A 24,680-nucleotide genomic window follows, 5' to 3' on the forward strand; every position below is an offset into this window, starting at 1 on the left:
TGACACAAATCAAGACAACTCAGGTCAAATCTTATGCTTCCTGCATGCCTTTATCATGAACAAAGAAAACTAGAGATATTTTCAAAAGATTTTAAACCAAATGAGTCAATAAGTAGCTGTTAGCCTAATACATAAAAGTGTAAGGCTATTCCAGTACATACTTCTTAACTGCGGTGGATCCGACATGATTTAAAGTTTAGGAAAAGCATCTACTGGGATTATACATAGAAATTTGTATTAGTCAGTGTCCTACCATATTTGACTTTACTGCTGTACTTTGACATTTCCAGTTATGAATACTGACCCACAAATAAAACAATAAAAGAAAATACAAGGATGTGACAATATTTCCATGTTTAATGACAAACAGCTAATATCCCAGTTTGCTTCTGTTTGGATTCTTTTTAAATATTCTATGTGGGACAGATGTCAAAACCTGTTCCAGAACTGAAGAGAGAAAATCCAAACGTCGTCATGAATCTTATCATTAACCCAAATGTAACAATCTTGTCAGTGACCCACTGACCCATTTGATAGTTGTCTGAGGTCATAGCACATAGATGTCTCCAGTTCTGTTGTCACAAGTGCATCTAGTACATGTATCAGCGGCAGCAAGTTGTCATCTTGTAAAAGAGCCAATCATGCAGCTGGATTCCCTCTCCACTTATAAAAGACCACACTCTTCAAGACAATATGAATCACATCCTTACTATCCTCCCTAAACTTCAATTGCTTATCGATTGTAAAATGTTTTATTTCTATCTGAATGTCATTCTCCTCTTCTCTAAGCATGCCAAATAGATAAACTGACATTATTTGATATGGAGAAAGTTTCATTCCAGACAGGAAGAGAAGACTGTACTCCATAACTATCAAGGAGGGACAAATGAAGCCTGTGGTCACAAAATTATAATTGTTTTTATTGCGGGTTGGGGGCCTGGAGGGTTTTTTGCTACTTTGTTACTTTTTCTAGAGGCTCTGAGTCTCTTGAATTATGCATGAATTCTGATTCTTGTGTCTAACCATGAAAATCTAGGATTTTTCTCACCAGGACACGATGGAGACTGTTGAGGAGATATTGAGTGTAACAACAGAAACATGGCAGGAAAGAATGGATCAATTAAAACTTAAATCTGTATAAATCTTTATTCAAATGATTCAGTAATTTCAGATTTATCATTGAGCAGAATGCTTTTTAAAGAGCAATTTCTGGCTTTACTGACTTCAAAATTTTAAATCCTTTTTTTTTTTTTGTATCACCTAATTTTGGAGTCATGCAAGTTCAAGATTATTTTGGCTTTAATCTTTTAGAAAAGACTATTTAAAATTTTTCTGATCACATTGAGGTGTGATTTGTATGCTTTTAAAGACCCAGAAACCTCACAACAAATGAAAAGAAGTGAAATACAGTATTTTAGTTTTATTATTTTTCAGCTAATCCCAAGATTTTGAGGAACATATGGATGATTTTCTAACATTTAGAGTTGTTAGTATGTGTACCTGTATTGGTATTTATATTGATTCCCACACTATAATAACATGATTTTCAATAAGATTGTTCCTGCTCTACACAAAAATATCTGTGAGAATAAGATATTTCCATATTAAAATATGCTAAAAATTATGAATATGAAATATTTTCACAAAGACTAATGAAAATATGAATATTGGAAGTGCACATGGAGCCTTGGGTTAGCAAGATGTTGTCCATACAGCATAATACAGAACTTAATTTAGAAACATCTGATTCTGTATAAGTACTAACTACTGGACCTGGATTAAATACCTCACTACGTGCAATGTGAGTGACATGGTAAGCTCCTTTTAGTAATACAGTATATAGCAATGTTTTAACAAATTTGTCTTCAAATCAGCTTCTTTATTGGATTTCCAAAACTGTGTTAGTGGAGTAATCTCCAAATCTCTGTTGGAAATCAATGGTATTTGGGCACCTGTCTTCCTTCTAGACATTTGACAATTGCAATGTTAAAGAGTAAATATTCTTCCTCTGCGATGTATAACAACTGTTTTAGAATGTAAGCTCCATGGGGCAGGGACTTCTTCATCATAGGTGCTTGAACAGAAGCTACTATAATATTTCAGATGCTATTGACATATAAATAACTGTGAACTAATATGCAACAATCTTAGAACAGTTTCATATTAAGTATAAATTAATTATCAAAATAAGTGTTTCTTTAAATAAACCCCCAAAGTATCTTCAGAAATATAAAACAACAAACATGGTCTGCATGGTTTTTGCTTAATGGTAAAGTACAAACCCTTGATAAATGCGATAAATAGAAGCTGATGTGAAAAAATGAATACACTTTATCCTAAGGCTGTGCTCCTGAGATTCTAACAGTTCAAATACAATTTCCTGTAAGTACCTCTGAATTTAAAATATGTTCCATATTTTGCATCCTATAAAAATGGAGCTCTTTTAAGTTATATTCAAATAGGGATATAACAAAAGAATTACATAATTCAGAATAGGTCTTTTTTACTCACATGACAAGAGAACAATTTCAAAATAAACATCTGCAACTTTTCTCCAAATGTACCATTGACCAGACATATTTAGATACCAGTTTCTCAGTATCATTCAGCAAATAAGTTACTACAGCCCACAATATTTTTATTTCAACATAATTGTATTAAAATAAACAGAGTAGTTGTATACTAAGCCATTTCTGGTAATGTGATAGATATTGAAACCAGAGGGGTACCATAGAAGCTTTTCATTTTTCATGTTTTCTTTTGCTTGTTGTTGAATGCTGGCTTTTTTGAGAATGTATAAATTCCATGTGATAGTGTCCTTTAAGTCATGAAATTTTTGTATAAATGTGTGTTATAACATTCTGTTTGTTATTTCACAGTATTGATTTCCATTAGCAATGAGAAACATTTCAAACTCGGTTAAAGGTACTAATATTTCATTTGTAAATCACAGCTTGGCTTGTGTGCACAAAAGCCTCATATTAGAAATGTGTTCATCTTCTTCATTAGCAAGGGATATCAATTATGAATATCTTTATGCAATAAGAGTGAGTGCACAGACCTTTATTGTGCTGAAGTAAGAATGAAACCAGCAACAAGTGAATGTATTTTATATATTTATATATTTATTTATTTATTTATACCATACAGGCTTACATTTTTGTAGAAAAATAGTATGTAGTTTAAACAGGAATGAATCAATAGACTGCTCTAATAACAAAAAGACACATGCTTTCATACAACTGGTACTATCAGTTCATGTTGTGCCCTTAGAAATATGCAATACATGTAGCCTGTCCCTTTACACCTCCAGGGGAAACATATGACCCATTAACTTCATTGATAGGAGATACCAGGATTTAACTGAAGGTGCATATTAACGTCAGCCCCATTCCTGAACACAATGCATGTAGTCATGAAGTGGGCAATACTCCCCTTGAAGTCACTGGGAAAATTTTTTATTGACTGTAAAAGAAGCAGAGGTAAGACAATGCTCAACAATTTACAAAAGCTCACACCTAATGACGAAGTTGTAAGTAGCTTACTTTTTTTTCTTCTAAACAAAATTAACATGTTGCCATGGTACCCATGAGGAATCCTATGGTTCTACTTCAGGCAAACTCCCATTTTTCTGAGTAACAGATGAGCAAGGACCATAGGAACTAGCCCCGTGGTTTCTTGTACTTGTCATCCACCCATGTAAATCTGCATAACACTATTGTTTCAGTGGCACATGTTGGTTTTTCTGATAAAAATCTAAGTCACACTCTTACAAACAGACTATATTTAACATTAAAATGCCCCCTAACTGAAAAATATCTCAGATAGCTCTCATTTTACAAATGTCATAGTTATTTCAGCAAAAAGCCATCTTACATTAAAAATAATACTTTTTGTAATTATTACAAATTATTGGTCCAAACAGGTGAGATCCAGTGAAGACTCTCCCTTTCCTAACTGTCTTATTTGTTATTTTACTGCAGTATATTCATTCATATACCTTGATATCATTTTTTACAATGAAAGAAATTTTAATAGTGAATTTTTTCAGCACTACATTTTGAACCCCATTAGTATTCACATTGTGTGAACTTTGCAATATAGATTAAACTACACACTTGTTTGAAATATTCTGACAGTCCTTAGGACCACCTCAGTTTGTACATCGCTTCCTTCTTTCTGGCCAGGAAGAAAACATTATTATTTTATACCATTCATATGAAATCCTTATATTTGTCTTTCCAGGTCCTGAAGGGTTTTCCAGAATGCCTACAAGCTGACATTTGTCTGCACCTCAACCAAAATTTGCTTCAGAATTGCAAAGCTTTCCGGGGAGCCAGTAAAGGCTGCCTTCGAGCTTTGGCTATGAAATTTAAGACAACACACGCACCTCCTGGAGACACTTTAGTGCACTGTGGAGATGTTCTCACCGCTCTCTACTTTGTGTCAAGGGGCTCCATTGAAATCCTTAAGAGTGACATTGTTGTAGCCATTCTTGGTAAGCAGATTACTACAACACATGTTAGAAGAGGCAGGGGACTGAAAAGAAATGTCCATTGTTGTTCCTGGGGTAGGAGATTTGTGAATCTTTTAGTCACTGTTATTTAAAATCAAGTTGCTGGATAATTTGTTCAGGAGCAAAGTCTACCATACTCCAAGAATTCATGGGGACCAAAGAGCCGAAGACATCTAATATATAAAAGCAGGAGTGAGGCAGGCTTTTCCCTAAGTAGGTGGTAAACTGCAAGTTGAGGCAAGCAGATTTCAGGTTACTCCAGTCCTGATTATGTTGCATCAACCAAGTTTGTGGACAGCCTTTTCTTGAACTGCTAGGAAAGAATATGAGGGTACTGAGACACATAGACTCCATATGTTAACTGGAGGAAAACATGGACCTAATTTAGATATTCAAAGTGTCTTCTGGAGGCTTTCAGAAGAGTCTGCTTCTGCCCGCTGGGTATATAGAAAAGGAGGAGAATAACAGATTAATCTGATATAGATCTGGTATAGACTGGTACTTAAGTTTAACAACACTTAATAACACTTATTTAACTCATATTTCTAGTCAACATGTTCTTGTTTGTGTTGCATGGTGGGATCATTTGTTTTCTTACCAACCTCACAGTTATCCTATGAAGAGTGGCTCAGAACAATGATCTGTTCAGCCAGGAGCTCCTCCCCAGCCACTGATGGCTTCTATTAGTCTCCATCCTTGGAGATATTCAAATGCCGTCTGGACATGATCCTGGGCAACGTGTTCTAGGTGATCCTGCTTGCTCGGGGGGATTGGACTAGATGATCTCTAGAGATCCCTTCCAACCTCAACTATTCTACGATTCTGTGATATAGAACTATGGAGAATTTATTAGCTATAGCAATTTTAAAAGAAAAATAACTAAAACCATTGCTATTGCAATTTCAAAAGAAAAATAACTAAAACCATTACTAAACAAGATTGCTGATTTGTTACTTCAATTTAATATCAGGTGATAATTGAACAGATGAGCAAGGATTTTGCTATACTGAAAGACAGAACAGCTATAACATCATTAAGATGTTCTCCTTTCTATTTATTATCCACTGTGGGAACTTACAGGTGGAAAAGTAGCTGAAGCAACATGTGGACTGGTAGCAATATGTTGCTATTAATCGACTTGTGACTGATTATTCCGCTAGTACTTTGCAGGGTAGATACGTGAGCAGAAATGCAAAGGTGTGCCTGCTGTTATCCTTCCCTGGGTTAAGACAGTGTTATCAAGATAATTTGTCAACTCATACTGTTGCAACTCATCAGCTGGGCCAGCTTTAGGTGCAGGCAAAGTAGGGAGAATTCAAGTATAACACTATGAAGTTTTTACTTACCTGTATGAGTGTCTTCCCCTGATTGTGAACAGTGTGGTCCATCAAGGATTTCATCTCTTACATCAAACACATGTAAATGACTGTAGTACTAACAGTTGAGAAAATTTGACAGGTTCATGAATTCATGAATTTCTTCCTGGACTGAAGGTGCAGACCAGTCAAGTTTTGCATGTTATGCCCATAAGATCCTTGGGCTCCTCTCACACTGCATGGCTGTAGCAGCAGAACCCCAGGCATTGGCAGTACAATGCCGCTGCCTCTCTTCCAGCCCACAGCTCCTGAGACCACTTCCCTGCAGAGCAGGGGTCCAGAGTGGGAGAGAGGCAGTCATGTATGATTGCAACTGAAGGGAACTGCAATGTGGGCCCACATCTTTTGAATGACCCGTGAGGCAGGAGCCTGCCTCCTGGCTGGCTCCAATCAATGAGTCTGTGGTATTGTGAAGAATCTGTTAAAAAAGAATGGAAGATGATACAAATAAAAACTAGCCTGCAAAAATACCGCACAGAATCTTAACAAAGATTATCAATACTTAGCTAAATATTTTTAATTATTTTTTCTTACTGAAAAACCTGCATGGAAATGGACATTGAAAACTCTCGATGCTTTGTTCTCTGTGGGGGAAAAGAGTTCAGTCCCACAGAAGTAGCAAGGACAGTTTCTACCCTGAACAGGTATTCAACTTCATTGCAGAAGTCAGGGGTTCTGAGAAATGTTGTCCCCCTTTTTGTCTCCCAGTTTTCCTAAACTCATCTGCTGATGAGTAAGATCTGATTAATACTGACCTGACAGAAGTAATTCTGTGTCAAATCCTTAGGACAAATGATGACTGTGGACCTAGTAGAATCTACCACCTCTTTCAGTGGCTATAATATAAAAATATATAACATATAAAAATATGTCAGAGTAGTCATATTACAAAGAAGGTGCTATATGCCTTGGATAGGGACTCCTACATTCATAAACACTAAGAACAGAAGGACTATTAGATTATCTTGGCTAACCTCTGTTATATAACAGACTCCTGTTACTTTTCATACCTTTAACTATCTGTTGTGTCTAATGGACTGTGTTTAATGAAAGCAAAATGTTCAGAAAAGGAATGAGTTTTGATCTGAAGACATAACAAGATGAAAAAGTGATCACTTTTCTTGGCAGTTTATTTCCATGGTTAATCACTTTTATTGTTAAAAATGTGTGCTTTATTTCCAGTATGAAATTATCCTACTTCAATTTCTTCCCATTGGTTCTTGCTGTGCATTCCTCATTATATTCTAGAGGCATTTAGTACCCAGTAATTTTTCATCTCTGTAAGGATGTGTGCAATATAATCAAGTTAACCTCTTCATCTTTCTTTTGATAAGCTGAACAGACTGTGCTCTTTAAGATCCTCACTGTAAGTCATCCTTTCAGCTCTTGAGTTATTTTTTGCACCTCTCAGTTGCTTCCTTATCCAATTCTCAACTTCCTTTTAAAAAAAATGGAGAAACTAGAACTACTTGCAATAATCTAGTATAAAACCGCAAACATTTAACAGCGAGGCAAAATCACCTCTGTATCCTTCCTCGCTGGTCTATTGCTGCTTGGTTGCTATGACCACTAGTCTTTGCCATCAGTGCTTTCCCAGGCACAGCCCCCCAACTTTGCAGGTATACACTGCAACCCTTGGTTTAAAGGATAGTTTGTGCTCATCTGTGTCTGGGGCTGCTCTGCATTTATGAAGGTTAGGTGCAGATTTGGGGAAAACAAGCAATTAAATAATGATAAGAATTCTAGCAAATAGGTACTGTGAACGTGTCAACTCTGACAGAAGAGTTGTAAAAGTATCAAAATAAAAGCAGCTATGTTTGATGAGCATCTTCAAAACAACTTTCTTAACGAAATAAAATTCCAGGACAGACTGAAGTCTGGGACTCTACTGAAATACAGAAATTACGTCTTCGTCATCATAAGAATATGACTTAAATTAAAAAAAAATACTTTTACAAGAAAGTACAGAGGAGACTGCTCTAGGCGTGCTGTTTTAGCAGAACTGAAGAAAAACTGTAACCAAGCTAGATTTTCCTTTCACTTAGTCCAGTTATATGCCTACGCAATTTCACTGATTTTAATAATACTACTTTTGATTTGCACCAATATATGTACTATGATAATTAGATTGTATCACTTCATGTAAAATCAAGTATTCTGAGTCACTATCATAAAGAAATACATCATTCAATTTAATGGCTTTCTGATATTTAAAATAATAATCTCCTTCTAATTTTCTTTCTGCAGGAAAAAATGATATTTTTGGAGAGATGGTACATCTTTATGCAAAACCAGGAAAATCGAATGCAGATGTGAGAGCTTTAACATACTGTGACTTGCATAAGATCCAACGAGAAGACCTACTAGAAGTTTTGGATATGTACCCTGAATTTTCTGATCTCTTCCTCACCAATCTAGAACTGACTTTTAATCTGAGAGATGAAAGTGCAAAGGTACATTTTTTTTCTGTAATACTGGCCAGAATCTATACCAAGTAACAAAACTTGAAAATAGCATTTGAAAAACCAAGGTTAGAAAAATTAAAAGCAAAAAGCCCTAGGCCAAATCCTATTTTTAAAAAATAACCTCACCGGATTGCTCCTACTGAAGTCAGTTAAACTCAGCAGAAGTCAATGAAATGATTCAGATAATGTTAATCTAAAAGGATTTGGTTCTATATTTAAATAGTATTAAAGTTTCAGCCAGGGGGATTTTGAATGTTTTGTTTAAGCCGTGGAAAATATGTTTTTTTCAGTAAGTGTGACTATAACTTAGGTCACCGCAAGGGGAACTTTTGACACTAAATATAATTGTACAATCATAAAATAAACATCAAGCAGATTATTCAGATCCATTCTGTGTCTAACAATACAGAATATGTAATTGCCTTTCAAACCTGAATTTTTAATTCTCTTATCTTGGCCTGCACCCTACCTGCCAGGGGACTAAAAGCATACAAGGGACATTTCAAAGTTTCACTCACTGTTAGCCCCGTACTTTCCTCACTCTTCCAGTCTGCAGGGATTTCTTGGTCTCTTCTTCCCACAGTGACTCCCATAAATGTCCTCTTTTGCCCAGAATGTGCCTCCAAGAAAGTAAAAAAAATTTGTAGCATCACTAGTGCCTCCTTCTCTCAGACTGCTGGAGTCAGCCTGAATTGGGAAAGCAGAGGGAGGTTGGCCAGAAGGGGAGAGTGCTGGACACAGGAGGGGGGAAGGCTATTGCCCAGCTAATGCTAATGGGGCTCTGTCTCTAGAAAGTTGCAGGGTACACAAGCACTGGCCACCAAACATGGACTACATCACTCACAGAATGGGTAGTTTATATTTCATTATTTCTGAGCTATTGCCATTTTGTGGTTTTATGCCATACTTTGAAGGAAAAATGAACAGAGATTCAGTGAGAAGGAACTAACGTAATTTGGCCTCAAAGGCCTCCTGAGAAACAAAGAGACAAAGAACTGTAAGCTTTCGACTGTAAATGACAGGAACATTTTTGTTAATCATGTGTAGATCTTTAGTTTAAAAAATTAAAATAGATGTAACTACTGACCATAAATTTCATTTCTTTTTATGTTGAGCCTTTTTTCATAAAAGGTTGTTCTGAACATAAAAGACCAGTTCTATTCTTTATTTTAAAACATATCCTTTTGTGTTTGTTGAAAAGGTCATCATTATTAATTATACATTAAATACAATATGATGAATTAATACTGTAGTGATAAATTTAAGCTAAAACTGAAAGTCCACATATTTGAAAAATCTTTGAGGATAAATTTGTATCAATGACTTTGGTGTTCTGAACAATGATTCCCTGAAATTACATTGTCATCAATGTTTCATCATTATTATTTCTTAAGATCAGAGAAAATTGAAATGAAATTCCATCTATCTTTTGTGTCGTGATGTAGAGTAAACAAAGACTGTCCTCCCTGCTCATGTCCATTAGAAATTTTTCCATTTTTATTTCTTACTGCTTTACCAACCAGCAAGAAAATATGACTAGACTTCACAGACACAGGGAGGACAGGTTGACCCATGCCTCTGTACTTGCAGAATCACAGCTTTCACTAGCAGTTCCATTTGCCTTCAACTGATACTGTAATCCTCAAAATCTTCCCCGAAAAGAAGTGATGAGCACGTTCTGGTTTTTGAAGCATCACGCAGATCCAGATTTTTTAACTGAATAATAGGTACATCTGCCTGAACATCTGTTCCTGTCTTCCTTTATTTATGTAAAGTACCTTTTCCCTTCTTCAGTTATTCTACCAATGGGCCATCACTGAAGCATCTTACCCACCAGAATTACAAGGGGGGGAAGAGAGAAAGACAAAAACATTTCCCACTCCTTTTCCTCTACCCTTCTCCCACATGCAAATCTGCTTACTTGATAGGTATGGGAAACCTCACTAACACAGGGAAGGGAAGTAGGCTGAAGCCAGTGCAGTGGGCGTGTGCACAAAGAGCACAACTGGCATTTTATCTGCTTATTTGCAGAATTTCTCAGTGTTAAAATAAGTAGAAAGAAGAGTTAAATGCATCTTGTACAACAAAAAGCACATCCATCTTCTAATACAATGGATAAAAAAGACACCATTGTGTTTAGCTATGGAAATACTATCTGAATGTACTGAATCAGATAGCGAGGAAGGGAGGGTCTAGAAAGATAAAAATAATGAGGGTAAAATGCCTGGTGTTTATCAACCTTATAGTTATTATTGTAAAATGTAACCTTTATAATCATTACCATGTAATTAAACATGAAATCTAATTACAATCAGTTACCATATTACTGCCTGCAATAATACACATTCTCTGTGAGAGGTTATTTAGGTTTTTTTTCATTTAACTTCTCTAAGCTTACTTATCCCACATCTGTGCAAATTTCTGGAGGCTGATAACATATGTCTGTATGTAAACTTATCTATCTGGATACTTTTCTTTCACCATCAGGTGGTGACATTGCCAGATTTACTAAATCTGCGTGATCATTTTAATGTTAGCACTGAGCAGTAGCATTAGTTGGGGGGAGGGGAAGTGGATGCAGACTGACTTGTGTAATATTATTGCCTTACTCTAAAGCTTGACTGATTAACAGTCAATCACCTATTGAAAACCTGCTCTCTTTAGATGGGACTAATCTGTCATTATGTTTCATATTTCATTAATCAAGTCTGACCTCGTAATAAGATCACAAACTACTAATGATTTGGATGGAGATAACTGCAAACTACGAAGACGGAAATTGTCCTTTCAAAGTGAAATAGAGAAAGGTAATTAACTTCATTTCTTACATTAGACAGCACTGCTACATTATTCATTGGTATTTCACTTGGTAATATTGGGTACATTAGGGTCCCATGTTGGCTATTACTGTAGCAGCTCTTGAGAATCCTGCTGAGCAGCAAAAACATTCTGTGCATTTTCCCTTACACAGCTATATATGGCTGGAGGATATCAGCTTCACCTTCCCAAAACTTCACAACTGTCAGTGTAGAGCTGTTCAGACATTCATCTACCTTGTTGCCCTTGATATATATAAATATATACTTGTATATATGCTTATTATCTCTTAAACAATAACCATTTCCTGAAACACAGTATTTTAAAATATTTGGAGAAGCTAGTCTACTGGATTATTTATTAGCAGTGTTAACTTCAACATGCTTTGTTGAACTTTTGAACTTGATGCTAGGTAGTGTTTCTCCTGGAATTAAAATATTTTGTTTTCAGGACACAGTAGATTCACTGTAGTCGGATTTTGATTCATTTGACAATGTGTAAATGGTTGTCCTGGCAAGAGTTCAGGTAGCATTTTCTGTGCTTACATTCACCTTAGAGGCTTTTGGGAGTAATCCAAATGAAGGGAAACTTCAGTGAAATATTAAATCATGTCACCAGTATTCAGCACTTCTAAATACCAGGGACTGTAGATAGTAGCTGCGGTCAGACAGCAATAATCATGAAGACAGCTAAATTGACACTCACAAGTTTTTCATTTTTATGTGGGGAAAATAAAATTCCTTCAATAATTTTATACTTTTATGGCCAAATGATTTGTCTGACAAATTACTGTTTCTGGTATGCCTGTCTTTCATATCCCATAGTTAAACCCCAATCCTATGTGCAACACAATACCAATTTCAGAGCTGCAGAATAGCTGATAATAAATGAGAACACTTTTACAGGTACATAGCAGGTATAATGGTGCATGAAGGAAAGCTTTAATCCAGAGTGTGGCTACTCAGAACAATGACATTGCCTGTTTGATCAAGGAAGCATCTTTAGGGCAGGAAGCCAAGAGTGACAACAAATCTGTCAGGAAAATGTCCCCATGAAATATTCAATCTGCTCTTCACAAAGAATCTGTTGACAGAGGTGCCTTGCCTGAATAACCTTCACATTCCTTATGAGAAAACATATGCTGCCACCTAGACAAGATGGAAGTGATCCTCCATGCTGTGCCTGCTGCAGAATTACAAATATGCTGCTCAGGTGTCAGTGTGGTGCCAACCCCCTCTCCCCGCCCTGCCTCGGCTTTTATGGTTCTTGCCCACCAGATTACACTGAACAGCCTCTTGGTGGCATTTATTTACATTACTTTCAAAAGAATATAATTTCCCACAGTTTTGTCTTTGCAAAAAACTTGAGGACTGGGGAAGAAAAAACAAGACTGACAACCATCTCCATCCTGGTAGTCACTGTATAGTATCTGGCAACCTTTGAGTTAGACAGGAGTGAGGTACATTGCTAGTCCATCTGTGGAGAAGATGCAATCATGAGAAGTGAGGTTAGCCAAGGATTAAAGTACAATTTTAGCCCACGGGCTTACTGCCCCTCTCTGGTCCCTGTTCTCTGTATATTCCCATAGCTACAGCAGACACCTGGTAGGTTTGAATTCCTTCTGTGTTGCTTTTCTGTGGCCCATCCCACATCCTGTATGAGACTGTAGACTACCAGTGTTACTACTGGGTTGTACTGTTCCATTGATTTCAACACTTATTATACACAGGAGGGAGCTATGTCATATTTTGATACATTGCAATTAGAGTATAACTGACAAATATTTGGGGATGACCCCGCAGAGTGCCTCAGAAGAATCAGAGTAGTAAAGACCTAGTTCCACTGTTCCTAGTGAACACCTAACTGGCAAAGGCATTTCTGATCAGAGTATTCTTACACTCAAATTTAGAAAATTGTCATATGATGGCTTTTAACAATCGTATTTTGATTTCAGGACTACGATTTCAAAGGACTACAGACACCCAGCATTCTTACTTTTAGGTAGTGAGTTTTATATCTCACTACATTTTTATAGATTTCTAGTTATTTTGTTTCTGGCATGCTGTAGAAGTTACATTTTTATCACTATAATCAAAATCTTACAGATGGAATTTTTTTTTCCTTATAAAATGGTCTTCCTGCTAGCGTTCTTTACTTTCAGCCATTGACCTACTAACACATTACACAGTTTGGGATTGTATTGTTTCCATCTTTAGTGTGATCATGAGTGATTTTCTCCCTTTTGGAGTGCTAAAAATGGGACTGTGTTATCTCAGCCTTTAGTTCATGCTAGCCTGATTTGGACCTTGTTGCCATGGTAACTCTTCCTGCAGGAGTTTTATCAGGGGTTAAACAAAATCAACACAGCTTTCTGTTATGCATCTGCAGTTAGTACCACTTCTTTTCCAGCTCCAAGTAAGACTTTCTCACTCCACCTGTATGTATTTCCACATTTCTTACCTGTGTCAACACAAATTTCTCTTAGCTAGTATATTGGGCTCTGCCATAACATGGTTTTAAAGGCTCTGTGTGGTGCAAGGCTGCCTGAGGGGCCAGCTTGCTCTCTAGTTTCCAGAAAGGATTGCAATACTATCAGGGGTCTCCTGCAAAAATTAACAGGTACACTACGTAGCAGCTTATCTCTGTTCTTGCCCAAAAGAAATTCATTGCAGGCCTTTTGAAATAATGGATGATATTCGTTGCACAGGTGCAGGTGCAGCTTTAGCCAGTTGCCGTAGATGCTTGACAGTCAGCCAAGAAATTCTCTCTGTAACTACTTGAAATAAGCAGTACTCTTGGCTGACGCTTCCAAACAAAGCTTTCAGCTGGGTTGGTGAGTTGGTCTCCTGCTAACAACTGAGGGACAATGAGCTGCTCCATCTACGTTCAATTGCCTCTTTTAACAGTGCAGGACACAATCCTCTCTTCCCCATTCCTCGTTTTCCTTTAGCAGTTCTATAAGAGTTAGCTCAGTTCAAGGGCAATATATAAAGGCAAGATGTTTTGTTAGCTCCACTAGTTCTGAATGCAGATCTCTTTTTCCATGAAGAACAGGCCATCATTAGAATTGGTTTCATCAGCATGAAATCCAAACATATAGGTGAAAAAAATACAGAAGTCACAGTCAGAATGTCACCCAAGCAATGTAAACTCAATGAGATGAGGGCTTTGAAAAGACTTCTCTGGAATTCAAGCATTTTGCTAGCATTTTGTTTAACTTTTTGTTAATGTTGGCTCTAGAAATGCCACTGTCTTGGGACAGTTCCACTGTCCAGTTATCCTCATGAAAGGATATTCTTTGCATTTATCTTTAATTCTTGTGACCCTTAGCTGAAAACTATCAAAACTCTGCATCTGTTCTGAGCACTCACACATAATTCCCGTGAACCCCTAGAGGCAGTCAGATATGAAATCCGTACCCAGGAGAAAGCTGATTTGGGGCTACACAGGTTATCTAGTCAAATCAGAACCCTTTGTCTTTTGACAGAGTATATAAAATACTTCCATCACATCCAGGATAATTAAAAAACTGGCAAATAAGTCCATGCAGACATACTAACTGGGAATGTAATGATGAACTCATTGAAATAAATCCTTACTCTGGATTTCAGCTGTAATCCAAAGACAAGAACATCATCCACAGACTCTAGCTAAGAGGATAATAAGAACCCCCATGGAGTTATATTGTTATATTAGTAACCATAAATTCAGGTAGCTGGTGATACTTGATCTTTAACTCCCTTGCCTGCTGGCCAGGGAACTGATAACAAGGCATTTTCATTTCCTTGGATTTGATTTTAAAAGTTCACAAAAAAAAGTTCTTCTGAAATCCCGTTACCCAGTTCATTACATGTGCTTGCCCATGTTGACATAGACAAAGTGGGATATAAAATGCATTTTGCAATGTTTAGTTTTAAGCATACTGTTAAGTAAGTAAGCTTATATAGGTACTAGATCTTAATTTAAAGAGTTATGTCCAGCTTCCTGACCAGACTTTCCCAAAAGTCTCTATTGATCCATTCTCAGTGTAACCACAGAAGCCAGAGCTCTAAGCTTGTGACTCAATCTTGATTAGTATAGCTGTCTTAAGTGTGTCGGGTATGTAGGTATTATCCAGGCTAAGAAGCCAAACAATATTAATATAGTGTTATTACATAAGATATCCAGAAGCCACGGCTGACAATATAGAATGCAAGGAAATTTTTCAGGAGCTGATTTCTCCTGCCTAGAAGTATGAGGTCAAGTAGTTCTGAGAGACTGGGGAAATATCTGGCTTTATCTACATAGCAGCTACCACGCTTTCTCCCATCCTTGTCCCCTTACCCAAGTTTATATCTTTAAATGCTTACTTTGGGAATAGATGACTCATTCAGTCACTGTGATCTGTGTTCCCAGAAGGAAAGTAGAGTAAGAATCTGGGCAAAAAATTGAAGGTCTTCCTTAACGCTGTTAAACCATTAGTATTATGCTAATGGAGCCTACTTGGGCTTTATTAGAAAAGAGTTTTAGTGTTCAGCCACAGTGTCCGGTAGTTAACTGTCCAGGTTAAAAAAATCCAGGCAGGCAGCATATGGCCAGAATCAAGATTTCATTCCCCTGAAATCTTAGCTTCAGCATGAAACTGCTGACAAAAAGTATATGGTCATCTGAGAGCCCATCACTGCAGTTTTCCATCTGCTGCTATTATTGTTATTGTTGTTACCACAGTGCCTAGGAGGCACCTCAGGGAGCTTCTATAAGAGTCTTGTTTCCAGGAGTCACTCCCAGGGAAGCTGTTTCCAGAGGCCAGATCTGATAGAAATGGTGTATGCAGTCACACATACTAGTAGCCATCCTGTGAAAAAAAGTAATAATAATCTTACTGTGAAATCTGTGTTCCTCTTAAAGAAGGGAATTCAAAACTTGATAGAAGAACTTCTTTGGCCTTTGCTCTGCATACCTTTTTAGGTGCATGTTTATATTTTTTTGTTTCTTATTTTTTTAGTATGACATTATTTCCTGAAGTATAAATCAAGAATTGTTCTTACATTATTATCTAATTAACAACAAAGTTGATGAGAGAAGAGTCTGTCACTTGCTCCCTAACTTACTTCATTGTACTAAAAATAGCACAAAGGAATAAATGAAGGATTGCGTGTTCACTTTAACTTTGAAATTCCTGGCTTTTTAAATATGTCTGTCAAATTCAGTTATTCAAAACTATTCAAAACTTATTTTAGTCCATTTAAAAAAAGGATCATGGATCCTTATGTAAAGATTATCCAGTCGTTAGTTCAGGATGGTGGAGGGAAGCTTCAGTATCTTCTCCTGTTTCCTGTTTCCAGAATCACCCAAACCTTCATGGCCCAGAGATGAAACACACCAAAGGACACATGAACTTACCCAAACTCTCACACACAGCAGTGAGACAGAGCGGTGACTCAGGCAACTCTCCACCACAGTTCAGTTCTTCCTCTGTCACTATCCAACCTACTAGAACCTTTCAGGGAAATTGCCAGGACTTGCTATAACACTGGAATTTCACTAGCCTCTATCTTAAGGTTCCCTGGTAAAGACTTAGGAATTCCCAAAGTATGAGTGAAAATGCACTTTGGAATTAAAGGTTTCTTCTACCGTTAAAATTAGCCACAGAAAAAATAAGAGTTTTAAGCATTTTTACTAATGAGAGGAGAAAATTTTTGACTTTCCTAAAATACCACCAGAAACCCACTTTTTGTAGGAACAGGAACAATCATCTTCCTGAATTAGCTTTTAGACAGACTTCATTTTTCCTTGGTGTTAGCCAAATATCACACAAAGATGTGACAGTACGCTTTGCAGTTAAGTAGGGGGTCCTAAAGATGGATGGGAAATGTGAAGGGGCCCTTAACAAGTAAAAGTGAGGAAAAAGGAGGAAAAAATGTGCTAAGAATATAGGGAAATCCTCACTCCAGGTGTCAGGAGCCATTTTAAGTCCTTGGAATTGTTTTAAATGTTGAGGTCTAAGAGCCTGTTTAAAATATTTCTATGACATCTATTGCACCTAGATGCTGAACAAGACATTTAGAGACATGAATCCATGTTCCTGGTGGATTTTTAGATAAATTCTTTCCACCAGCTCAAGAAATGTCTCCAGAAATGTGTGTGTGTTTTTAAGAGCTTTTATCTCTGTCATGGCAGATATAAGCTGCAAAACAAAAGAGGTTATTCCTCAAGTGTTCTAAAAATGACAAAGCTTTGATTTAACTGTGTCTGAAGATTGTTTTTAAGTCAAAAAATCTGTGATGGAAAGAATCTATTTTCATTTATCCTTCATTTTACTTGAGCTTTGTTGGGTATTATGCTGCAGAAGAGCGTAACTGCATGGGAAGTTCACAGAAGGAAAAATGACAGTAATGTATCCAGTCCTCATCTTACCATAAAAGTCTGGCACCATTGCTGAATTAAATTATTGAGTATGTGATGACTTCAGGGTTCCTCATATTTCTCATTTTTATTTCTAATATTTAGAATCTTGTACTCCTCAAACATGAAGCAATTTCTTTAGCACTGACTAGGCACTGTGTGCTTCACTACTTCCTCTGATTATGACTAAAAGCTGCAAATTTAACTTTCCACATTTAAAAGTAAATTTTAGTATTCTCAGCATTGTATTAGAATACTATATAATTATTTAGATCAACAAAAGCAAATAAAGTGTATGTGAAAGGCAGCATTTATTCCTAGTTATCGCATTATGCTGAGCATTTTTAGTTTAGCATATGTGATATAGAAAAAGTTTTCCTGTTCAGAGACATTTGCTATACAAAGTACACCACAGATATTAACAGTGCAATTTCAGACACTTAACTTCTGAATTTGCAGTTTATTTTCAAAACTTTAGAGCCAGTTACTTTTCCTGACAATAACCAATTTCTGGTTTTGCAACTGTGACCCTCTGGGGAATATTTAGATTATGAACTTCTCTGGCTATTCAATAGACATTTTGTACAGCTCTCAGACTACTTTTGTTTTCTCATGCACACAGAATTTGTGATTTTACCATACAGCTTTCATGCATTAAAACATATCCAAAGAGCAGGTAATTTTCTAGTGGTAACAATACTTACACATTCTGTTAAATTGAACAGTGCTATAATCTTCAACCATGTTTCACTGACGAGTCAGAAAAGCCATCATATTTAGCAATGTACTCCATGACAATCAGGTTCAACTAAGTATGAAACAAAGAAAAAGTAGTAGGAACATCTAAATTAGCTGCTTAGGACTCCTAAAATCCCTGATAAGCATTCTATAGAGTAGTTTAACCTGCATACAACCTGAATGGCCTTCTGTGTAATCACATTGCATTATATACTAGGCTCCACAGAACCAATATTTTTTGTTGTCACATAAATATCATGCATCAACTATATTGTTCTTTTCCCACTAAGTGAAAAGCAGTGATTGCAGGAGTTAGGATTCTCATTTTCCATGACTGATTTTAGGCTGCTCCTTATCTATATCAAGCAGTCATCTACACTTCCTGACAATATGGTGGGGAACATACGCATGGTTTGAACAGCACCGCTCAAATTATTTTTCGACATTTTTGAGATTTTGCACTTTCTCAACCCTGTTCGTGGCATCATATGTAATGTCCTACCTGAAATGCTTGGTCACTGACTTTTCACTCTGAGTATTCGACGCTGTTGATGCATGAGTGGGCACATAAGTCATTTTTCTGCTATCTGACAAAGCAACTGACATTTTTAAATTAAAGAACAGCTAACAAATACTCTTGCTCACTAGCAAATACTTTGTTCATGTGTAGGAAAGAGAGCTCAACCATCTCAGGAACATCTGTGAATATCAGGCAAGAAAGACTAACAACAGTTGAATCAAAATACTTGTTGAGAATCTAAAGATCTGCACACTGTTTTTCGATGATCGACTATCTCTCCATCGAAGTCACAATATGCAGTTCTCCTTACCAAGTGACTTACTTGGTACAGAGAAAAATGATATGGGAGGATTTTTCAAAGAGATGGGAAGATGTCATGTCTGCTGAACAGATTTATAGTTATGCAGATCATGCTAATGATAAGGATTATCTGTCTCATGGTTTGGGATATAAATTGCTTTCTGCGGGGGTGAGGAAGTCATTCACCTCATTTCCTATACAAAATTGAATTTGTCTAGGCATATTATGGGGCTTTTTATTGGATGGCTGAAAAAGGGAGTAAAAATTTGCCTTCCTCTGAAGCACTAAGCTAGATAGCTAGTCTGATTAAGTATGACAAATTCTAGTTAATGAAATTACAGTAATATTAAAATATACTGCTCCACATGTAATATATTACTGACACTTTCACCGATATTGTTTGCAGCAGAGTAGTGCATTAAGAATAAGTCTAGCTCATGCAGACTGCCATTCTCTGAATAATGCAAAACTTCGATACTGCAGGCTGACCGTGGCACACGAAAGAAACTTCTCTGATCGCTGGTAATCATCACACCAAGCAAGTTTTTATCCCAATATTTCTGTGAGTTTGTCATAGCTATATATCATTGCCCACATGACAACCCAGGTTTCTTCCCTTCCATTGCCAGTACAAGCGCAAGAAGCAGGACACAAACCTTCTTGTAATTACTATGAAGATTTGGGAATTTTCAGGAGAGCAAATGTCAGCTGACATAGCCTGTAAATTTGGCAGGCACCCAAAACACATAGCAGGCTAAAAAGAGTCCTATAAAGAGTGTAAATGATGTTTGTAAATGTGTTTGGTAAAGCAGGAAGTTACGGAATAATCAGCTTCAGGAAAACATTGTTTCTAGCAGAATCAGAATCAGACAGTTAAACTTGCCTTATTATAAAAGGAAGGAGGAAGCACCAGGTTGGAAGAGGAGTGGGGGAAGGCAGGGGTGTTAATGATTGTATTTATTTTGGAAACAGAAGAGAAAGGAGAAAAGAATACTTTTGAAAGTTCAAGTCTGTGTAATAGAAAATGAACTTATCCATACACACACACACAGATACAAAACTCTTCTCATCTGGAAAATTCATTCCAAACCAATGACAAATTTTCATTAGAAAAGGAGAAAACAATGGAAAATTCATACTCTGAATAAAGCATTACTGAGAAATTACTTATTTCTTCTGAGCTGCAAAGGTGCTGCTAAGCTGTTGAGCTGAGGTACTGAGCTTGCACCACCATCAGGTGGCTAAATAGCCAAATGCAGAATGCAGCTTCCATTTTAATTCCTACTCTAATCACAGAGTATCACAGCATTGTCCTCCAGACATAAGGATCTCTAGCACTGAATAAAAGTCTTTTAAAAGGATAAACTTTTGACTTTCTGAAGGTAGCCAGTTGGCCAGCAGATAAAGCAATGGTACCAAAGCCAAAGATGCATATTTTGAAATAAATCAGCTGGTGAACAAAAGGGTTTTTTTTTTCCTTGATTTCCATAGGCAGGACCTCACAGTCTTCAGACCTCTGTGTTCTTTCTAATGCCAGATTGTTTACTATACCTGGACAGCATTTGGAAAAGAATACACTCTGTTGTTCTGGTATACATGCAGACTAAATGCAGGGACATCAATTGAATTACCTTGGTTTTACAGCACTGTAATTGTTAGCAGAATCTAGTTTCTTGTTTCTAGATATTTCAGTATTCTATAAATATGACAGATAGGTCAGTCTGCTGTACTTCAGCTGCTATACAATTTTTTTCATTACTGTTAAAGTCTCAATGACCTCCCCTTAAAATTAGTCCACTGATTGATTTGTATTCCACAGAGTGCTCATTACTGCTACAGTTAGTGCACAAAATCCCATGAACATAAAAAATTACCCTAAAAATGGTAATTTCAAGCTTTCATTATAAGGTCTTTTTCACAGGTTGAAGTCAGTATAGCAGTAAGTAATTAAGACAATTTACTTTAGCGTGACTGTGTGTATTTCACCATATATTCCCACAAGAAAAGCCATAGGAGATATCTACATTAGAATTTCCTTATGACACCTTTTTTTTTTTTTGGTACAATTTTAGAGATGGGATTGCAGAGAATATGGGACTCAACTGCCCAGTCTGAGCATCCCCCAAGAGCCTTACACTGCCAGTTCATTTGCATTTGTGTTGATGCCTTAGCAGTATCACAGTATCACCAGTAACACTTACAGCTAATGATCCTGCTTAATAGAAGCCAAAGAAAGTCAATTCAGTTCAGGGCTGTGTTAATTGCCCTTAGAGACTCCAGAGGGTACAGTTACAGGAGACCAACCTCGATGCTGGCTTCATTCAGGTCACTGTTAACTGCCCTCACTGCTCACAGATGTCTGGACTTGTGCAGCATGCTCTGTACAGATACTGCATTCTCTCTGTATGCAGATAAAGAAGATTAGATGAGGCCACAGTTTCATTTCTATATAAATAGTGACCAGAAAACAGAGAAGAAACCATGCGAATGTACTGAATTTTGTACTAACCACTGCTGTAGTCTGTAAAGACTACAGACATTCCAGCACTATGTTGATTAGTAATTAGCACAAAGCAGATGGGAAATCATGCTGTCTCCCCAGGAAGTTAATGCAAACTAGTTACAGTATTTATATGTTGTTGAGACTACCCTGCTAAAATGTGTTTTAAATAAATACCAGAACTGGAATTATCTTGACATTTCAGTTAAAAATAGGTAAAACCAAATACTGGATTTGAAATTAGCTTCAAATTTATGCTGAAGAGAGATCAGGAGTTCTCTGTATTCACAAATAATCATTCTTGGGTTTAAATCTTATTTCATTTGTTTATAATGCATGTTTTTAAAGGCACCGGCTTTAAATCTATAGTTTTATTTGCCACTTCCCAAGAGGACTGAACTTGCTGTTCCTTATCTCAAAACTTGAATATAATTAATGAAAGACTAATTCTGAACTTGATTGGTACTCTCTTACCATATATACTACACTGTGTTATGTACTTTTCTTACCCAAAAGAATGGATGATGATCAGAAAATTGCAATTAATTTTAAAGCCTAATGAATTTGGAATTCTTTGGAAAGTTATTTCTGAGAGGCTCCCAGAAAGACAGATTGGCAATTTCCTTCTTTTTGTATCAAAAGGGCTTCTCTCTCCCATATCAGTCCTATATGTAGATATGACAGTAATGAGCATGGAGAAATATGCCCTTTATTTAGATGCGCAAAGAATAATCAGTAAAGATGCTGTTATGCGGGCATAATTTAAACAGGTAGTTCTGATACTGAGTCTGACATCCATAACTGTTAGCCTGTCAAGATTATGAGAAGTGCCCAAGAATGTGGAAAATCAGAAGAGGAAAGGAAATAATAATTTTATTTCTTTAATATGTAACCAGACTTTGATCCATTACTTTCAGAATATAAAGTTTTCTCAAATCTAATCCTCACCTGGAAAAAAAAGGGGGGGGTAAACATGAGGGCTGTGTTGGATTAAACTTTTGTTGTTTTGAAATAAGAAACCTTTTGCATAGTGAGTCATGGTTTATGGACTACAAATCCTTACTATATACTTGCAAACTTCAAGAGAGAAATACATCTTCTCTGATACAGAAATCAGGAAAGGCTTTAAAGTAATGTTATTCTAATAGACAGTGAACTTTCTAACTGATATAAGAATAGTGTCCATGCTCAGCCAGAATAAACTGGAACACAGTCTCATGAACTGCATGTTATTGGATACAACTATTTCTATTTAACAGGTTATTTCAATGAGAATAATCGAAGTGATCCTGAACACTCAGGGGACAACACCAGATATCATCAATCTACCAAGAAACACTTTGAAGAGAAAAGAAGTGGATCATCATCTTTTGTGTCGTCCATTGAAGATGAGCAAAAACCCCTGTTCTCTGGGATAGCTGATTATCCATCTGTAACAGGGAAAACCACAGAGGTTGACATTGAAGAAATGGTTCATGCAACAGAAGATATTCTTATTGACAAAAGAAGCAATTCTTGCAAAGGTAATTAAGTTGAAGTACTATTTTGCAAAGTTTGAGTGGTTGTCTTTTTTAGTTTGATTGCCAAAAGACATTTTCTGAATGGTTCTATTGATTCTTTATAAAGTAGTTACTTTTGTAAGTGTTTAATGAGAGAGTAAATAGAAAAACTATTTTGGCTCAAAAATTTTTATTTCTCAAGAGGATTAATATAGTTTACTACACTGGCTGTGAGACTGGAGTACAGAATCTCCAAAAAGCTGTTCTAAGCTTCATTAATGAATCATCTTGTAACTGAATTGCCTTAGTAAAGTCATTTAAACAAAATCTTTAAAATTGTCCACCAGTAATGGACATCACTTTTGCATGCCAATGTATGAAAACTGCATTCAAAGCAGTAAAGGGTCCCTCAAGGAGAGCTTGATAAGCCAGGTTTTGGTGGCAGTACAAAATCCTACTTAGACAACGAGAGTTGGATAAATCTAGTGATGGTCACACAAAAGAAAGCCTGAAATGTTTTCATGTAATTAGCTTTTTCCCTATCTTCACAATGCACAAACAAAATTCAGTTAAAGAAATTCATAATAGCTTGAAAGAACGCTATCCCATTTTGCTGCACGAGTTAGTTAACAGGAATGCCATTACATCACACAGAACAAATCTTGACCTCAGTAAGTAAAATGCAAGAGCAAAGATTTGGCCTTTTTTATATGACAAATTATCAACAATGATTAAGCAATCTGAGTTAATATTACATAGAGTTAAATCACATAATTAAAATGACTTCTAATACACTAAAATCTTCTCATTGATGTGAAGGGAAACTAATGAAAAGAATTAATATACAATTCAAATGTTACTGAAAGTTTGCTTGTAATTGTTTCAGTCTGAAAGGAAGAACTATATATTCAGTGTTTAATGCTGTTTTCCTCAGTAGTTTGCTTCCTGTTGGGGCAATTAACCATTTAACCATCATTCAATAAACTTTAGGCTCTTCAGCTATAATTTTAAACTATCCTAACGATTAATCAGACCAAACAATATATTTTTACATTTCAAAGATATGAATATGTGAAGCCTGGTCTCCTTTGGCTAGGGTCATGTAAATCTGAGCCATACAAACTTGTTGCATACGTACTGCAATTTGAAAGCTTACCTTTCCCCTGCTGATAGCCAGAAATGTGTCCTTGCAGCTATAGCAACATTTTCCAAGGCAACCTATTACAGATTTTATTTGAGCTAAATTTAGCATGCCTAAAGGTTGTATATTTTGATTAAGACCACATTCTTTTTTCTGCTTTGTAACTCTGCACTTCTGATAATGTGTTTGAAAGCTCATTACCTTTCTTGAAACTTTCATTAAAACTTTGATTTCAGTAAAATAAGATCATATTTGATTGATAAATATGTTTTAAACTAAATTCTCATTCCTGCTATTAATTAGAGATTGGTTTTAACTTACTATAAAAGTAGTTATGAACATAATGAAATTCTGAAATAAACTTTGCATGTACATATGTAGGTATGTTTATAATCTTCATATATTCTGGTAGCTTATAATTCTT

At 36.3% G+C, this 24,680-nt stretch overlaps 1 protein-coding gene across 1 annotated transcript in view; it reads left to right on the forward strand.

Moving 5' to 3' along the window:
* Positions 1 to 24,680, forward strand: part of KCNH7 (potassium voltage-gated channel subfamily H member 7) — a 242,519-nt gene that overhangs the window by 208,907 nt on the left and 8,932 nt on the right. Inside the window, exons 13-16 of the mRNA XM_067298547.1 lie at positions 4,246 to 4,498; positions 8,140 to 8,345; positions 11,065 to 11,164; positions 22,876 to 23,139. Of these exons, the coding sequence (XP_067154648.1) occupies positions 4,246 to 4,498; positions 8,140 to 8,345; positions 11,065 to 11,164; positions 22,876 to 23,139 (823 nt within the window). The remainder of the gene's footprint in view (positions 1 to 4,245; positions 4,499 to 8,139; positions 8,346 to 11,064; positions 11,165 to 22,875; positions 23,140 to 24,680) is intronic.

The sequence above is a fragment of the Apteryx mantelli genome, chromosome 6 (assembly GCF_036417845.1).
Source record: "Apteryx mantelli isolate bAptMan1 chromosome 6, bAptMan1.hap1, whole genome shotgun sequence".
NCBI lineage: Eukaryota > Metazoa > Chordata > Aves > Apterygiformes > Apterygidae > Apteryx > Apteryx mantelli.